Source organism: Cricetulus griseus (assembly GCF_003668045.3).
Source record: "Cricetulus griseus strain 17A/GY chromosome 1 unlocalized genomic scaffold, alternate assembly CriGri-PICRH-1.0 chr1_0, whole genome shotgun sequence".
Lineage (NCBI taxonomy): Eukaryota > Metazoa > Chordata > Mammalia > Rodentia > Cricetidae > Cricetulus > Cricetulus griseus.
Window position 1 is genome coordinate 231,174,570 of NW_023276806.1, and position 5,135 is coordinate 231,179,704.

The following is a 5,135-nucleotide window of genomic DNA, read 5'->3' on the forward strand; positions in this document are numbered from 1 at the left end:
CCACTCCTCTCTCACCTGTCCACCAGCCACACTATCCTCTTCTCAGGGGCTGTCAGCCGACAGAGGCCCCTCCCTCACCCTCCCTTAGTGTCCCTTCACACACACACACACCCATCAGTAGGGTGTCCAGGACATTGTGTGATTCAGGAAATAGCTCAGACTGAGGCGTGCAGCAGGCCCAGAAGGAAGGAGGGGAGGTGGAGCCCGAGGAGTTGGCCTTGCCTGACCACAAGGGCTCTGAGGGTCTTTGCCTGAAGAGGGAGAGGAGATCCGGGCCAGGGGCAGGCGGTGGTGCTCTGGAATGCAGCCCCAGTCCCTGCTGCTGCTGCTGCTGCTGCTGCTGCTGCCCAGTTTCCCAGTCATCCTGACTAGAGGTGAGGCATGGCCAGAGGTGAAGGGGTGGGGACGTAGCTCACTGGAGGAGATGCCTGGTGAGGTCAGGGAAGAGGCCAAGCTCCAGGCTCTAAAGGGACACTGGAGGGAGGAGATTCTGTGGGAACAACCTGCAGGGAGTGATGATTGCCCCAGGCACGGCTTAGACCCAGGCTTTGGGCTTGGTGCCAGGGGTAGTGCCCACTGTGGAATGGGAAAGGGGTGCCCATCCCCAAGGAGAAGCTCCTGGCGCTGGAGTAAGAGACCGAGGGCTCTTGGTGTGGGACGGAGAGGAGAAAAAACTGCCTGCCTGCTACAGGGAAGAGATGAATGAGGAGGAGCAGGAGATGGAGACATAGAAGGGCCCACCAGGTCCCTTTCTGTCCAGCTCTCCCCACCCCCCCAGTGGCTCATAGCTGCCCTTTCCTGAAGGAAATCCCTTAGGTGTCACAGCCATTCACCTCCCAGAAGTTCCCTTGGCTCCCTCCTAATCCCAGTTGTTGTCCTGCTTCCGGGGGATGGAGCTAGGCTGGACTTGGGAGACTAGAGAATAAACAGGAAGGAGGTTAGAGTAATAACAGAAGCCCTGAGTGGAAGAGCTGGGACAAGGGGGCCATGTGGAGAGTGGGGCTGGGGTGTGAAGGAGGGGCCGCTGCCTATAGGGAGCACCTGGAAGGGGAAGGGCAATCACAGGCCCTCGGGCTCCCTCTCCTCCTCCTGTCTCTTCCCCAGAGCTTCCGTGTGGAGGTTTCCCAGAACCCTGTGCCAATGGAGGCACCTGCCTGAGGCTACCTCAGGGACAAGGAACCTGCCAGTGAGTGTGCTTCGTGGGAGTGGGAGCTCGAGAAAGAGGGAGAGCAGGAAAGAGGGTGGGGGGGGGATTCAAATGGAGACAGGAGGAGGGAGAGAAGGGAGAAGGGCGCTGGCCTCAAACGTCCTTCTGCCCCAGGTGTGCCCCTGGATTTCTGGGTGAGACTTGCCAGTTTCCTGACCCCTGCTTGGATACCCAACTCTGCAAGAATGGCGGCAGCTGCCAAGCCCTGCTTCCCACACCCCCAAGCTCCCCTAGCCCTGCTTCTCCAGTGGCCCCCGCCTTCTCCTGCACCTGTCCCTCTGGCTTCACCGGAGAGCAATGCCACATCCATCTGGAAGACCTCTGTCCACCTTCTTTCTGTTCCAACGGGGGCCACTGCTATGTCCAGGCCTCAGGCCGCCCACAGTGTTCCTGCGAGCCCGGGTGGACAGGTAGGCACTCAGGGGTGTCTAGGTAAACACCTAAGGAGGGGTGTGTTAGTCAGTCTTCCAGATGCTGTGACAGACACCAGACAAAAGCTCCCAAAGGTTTATTCTGGTTCAATCTGATGGTTCTGTATCATGGGGAGCCATGTGTTGGAAACAGACAGGAAGCAGGGTACTCCTGTTTCTTTTCCTTCTGCTGCCATAAGAAACACCCTGACAGAAAGCAGCACAGGGTGGGAAAGGGTTTATGTGATTTTTGTTTCCAGGTGACAGTCCATTATTGAGCAGGAATCTGAGCAAAAACCCAAAGCTGCAAATCGCACAACATCCACCATCGAGAGCAGAGAGAGCAAAAACACCCTTGCTTGCTTGTTCTCATCTGTCTTTCTCCCCTTATGCAGCTCAGGACCCTCCCTAGGGGATGGCACTGCCTCAGTGGGCTGAGCCTGCTGCATCAATTTCCAGTCAAGATGACCCCCAAAGACATGCCCACAGGCCAACTTGATTCAGGCGATTCCTCAATAGAGGCTCTCAACTTCTTCTTCTTCTTCTTCTTCTTCTTCTTCTTCTTCTTCTTCTTCTTCTTCTTCTTCCTCCTCCTCCTCCTCCTCCTCCTCCTCCTCCTCCTCTTCCCCCTCTTCCTCCTCTTCCTCCTCCTTCTCCTCTTTCTCTTCCTTCTTCTTCTTTTCGAGACAGGGTTTCTCTGTGTAGCTTTGTAGACCAGGCTGGCCTCAAACTCACAGAAATCCGCCTGCCTCTGCCTCCCAAGTGCTGGGATCAATAGTGTGCGCCACCACTGCCTGGCCACTTTCTTCTTCTTATGCAGTCCAGAGCCCCAATCCAGGGAATGGTGCCGCCTGCTTTAAGAGTGGGTCTTCTGACCTCACTAAACCCAACCTCAAAACTATCTCACAGACATATCTTCTTCTGGCCTCTACAGGGTAAAAGGCACACATGTGATGCACAGACATACAGACACACAAACATATACAAGTACATAAAATGGAACAAAGAAGAAAAGGGAACTGGGAATAGTTGGGGACAGTCGGGCCAGGGCTTAGTGGGTAACACCTGCTGCCAACACTGACACCTGAGTTCAGTCCCTGGGATCCACACCACACAGAGGAAGGAGAGAAACAGAAGAACAGGAAAAGGGGCTCAGGCGGTAAAGGGCATGCCTGGCATGCGTAAAGTGCTGGGCTCGATGCAGTGGCACACATGCCTGTACTCAGGAAGCAGAGGCAGGATCAGAAGTTCAAAGTCAGAGCAGAGGTGATGGTGCCACGCCTTCAATTTCTGCAGAAGGCAGAGGATCTCCGTGAGTTTGGGGCCAGCCAGTCTATGTAGCAAGTTCCAGGACAGCCAGGGCTCTCTAGAGAAACCCTATGTCCAAAAAAGCAGAGAGAGAAGTTCGAAGTCATCCTCAGACTCAAGTCGATATGAGTCCTTTCCTTAAAGAAAACCAAAAACTAAAACACAAGAAACGCACTCAGAGAGGGCAAAATGACCCGCAGGGTGCCACTGAGGCTTTTCAGCTCCCCCAAGAAGGTCACTGCAGGAAACCCAAGTTTTCCCAGTTTACACCAATTTGTAAAATTCCACTGTTAGCCATGTGTGCTTTCCAAAGTAGAAGATGTGAACAGTCTAATCACAACCCTCCTGCCGCACAGCAGAACTAAGACAGGGCGTGGAGCGCTGGGATAAAGAGGGCAAGAGGAAAACGGGACAGAGACAGGGAAAGAAGGCAGAGCGCGTGCGCACCGCACCGGATGGTCGCTAAGCAAGCTTAGCTGCATAAACCTGACAGAGTAGCGCCGGAAACAGCCCCCTCCCCACCCTCCCCACTCCGCCCCTGTTCCCTGCCACAGGTGAGCAATGCCAGCTCCGAGACTTCTGCTCAGCCAACCCCTGTGCCAATGGAGGTGTGTGCCTGGCCACATACCCCCAGATCCAGTGTCGCTGTCCACCTGGCTTCGAGGGTCACACCTGCGAACACGATGTCAACGAGTGCTTCCTGGAGCCGGGACCCTGCCCTAAGGGCACTTCCTGCCATAACACCCTGGGCTCCTTCCAGTGTCTCTGCCCTGTGGGACAGGAAGGTCCACAGTGCAAGCTCCGGAAGGGACCCTGCACTCCTGGAAGCTGTCTCAATGGAGGCACCTGCCAGCGGGTGCCAGGAGATACCGCCTTTCACCTCTGCCTCTGTCCCCCAGGTAGAGCCTCCCGCTGGCTCTCCTGCACCCCTCTGTCTGAGCAGGGAGGGTCCTCTCCCCTGGGTGGGTTCATTGACTGATACCATGATCCTGTCAGGATTCACGGGCCTGAACTGTGAGATGAATCCGGATGACTGTGTGCGGCATCAGTGTCAGAACGGGGCCACCTGCCTGGATGGGCTGGGCACCTACACCTGTCTCTGCCCAAAGACCTGGAAGGGTGAGCTGTTCAGAGCAAGTTCGTGGCCTCAGCAGTGTCTGCTCCCGGCCTCCGTCCTCACTAGACTCCCAACGCCAGCCCTTGTCCCCTCTCTGTGCCCCTGTAGGTTGGGACTGCTCTATAGACATAGACGAGTGTGAAGCCCCGGGTCCCCCACGATGCAGAAATGGTGGCACCTGCCAGAACTCAGCCGGTGGCTTTCACTGCGTGTGTGTGAGTGGCTGGGGAGGCCCGGGCTGTGACGAGAACCTGGATGACTGTGCGGCTGCCACGTGTGCCCCGGGATCCACCTGCATTGACCGTGTGGGCTCCTTTTCCTGCCTCTGCCCACCAGGACGCACAGGTGCAGGCAGAGGATGCGGGGGTGGGGCCTGGAGGGCCAGAAAGTTCCCAGAGGACAACGGGAGTCCCAAGCAGCCTGCAAGAACCTCGCCCCCTCGGTCTCCCCCAGGCCTCCTGTGTCACCTGGAAGACATGTGTTTGAGCCAGCCCTGCCATGCGAATGCCCAGTGCAGCACCAACCCTCTGACCGGCTCTGTCCTCTGCCTATGCCAGCCTGGCTACTCAGGACCCACGTGCCACCAAGATCTGGATGAGTGTCAAATGGGTGAGGGTTCCCCAGCAGAGGCCCTCTGAGGCCAGCCAGGCCTCTGTTCTCCACAGAGACGTCCAGATCTGACATAGTGGTGGGGGAGCAGCCCAGGAGGATTCCCTACAGCAGCCTTGCACCTTCACATTCACACACATTTGGGCTCACCCACACATGTACGCCCACACACATGCAAACACGTAGAAACACACACACAGGGATATATATATAGAGAGAGAGAGAGAGACAGAGACACACACACAGAGAGAGAAAGAGAGACAGAGAGAGACAGAGAGAGAGAGAGAGAGAGAGAGAGAGAGAGAGAGAGAGAGAGAGAGATCCAACGAAAACACAAAAAGCTTATTTTCTTTGAATGACTCTGGACTTGGTCCAGCCCATCTCCAGGTGCTCAGCCCTCCCCTGAGCAGTCCCATCTCCACAGACAGCCCCACACCTTCCCTGACACTTTAGCCTCCTTGTCCTTCCACCCCCCGGCCTCTGT

The 5,135-nt window shown here is 56.4% G+C and overlaps 1 protein-coding gene across 1 annotated transcript in view; it reads left to right on the top strand.

Moving 5' to 3' along the window:
- The first annotated feature begins 301 nt into the window (after positions 1–301).
- Positions 302–5,135, top strand: part of Notch4 (notch receptor 4) — a 26,232-nt gene continuing 21,398 nt past the window's right edge. Inside the window, 7 exon segments of the mRNA XM_027388757.2 lie at positions 302–374; positions 1,105–1,186; positions 1,322–1,617; positions 3,480–3,824; positions 3,922–4,044; positions 4,151–4,387; positions 4,496–4,651. Of these exon segments, the coding sequence (XP_027244558.1) occupies positions 302–374; positions 1,105–1,186; positions 1,322–1,617; positions 3,480–3,824; positions 3,922–4,044; positions 4,151–4,387; positions 4,496–4,651 (1,312 nt within the window).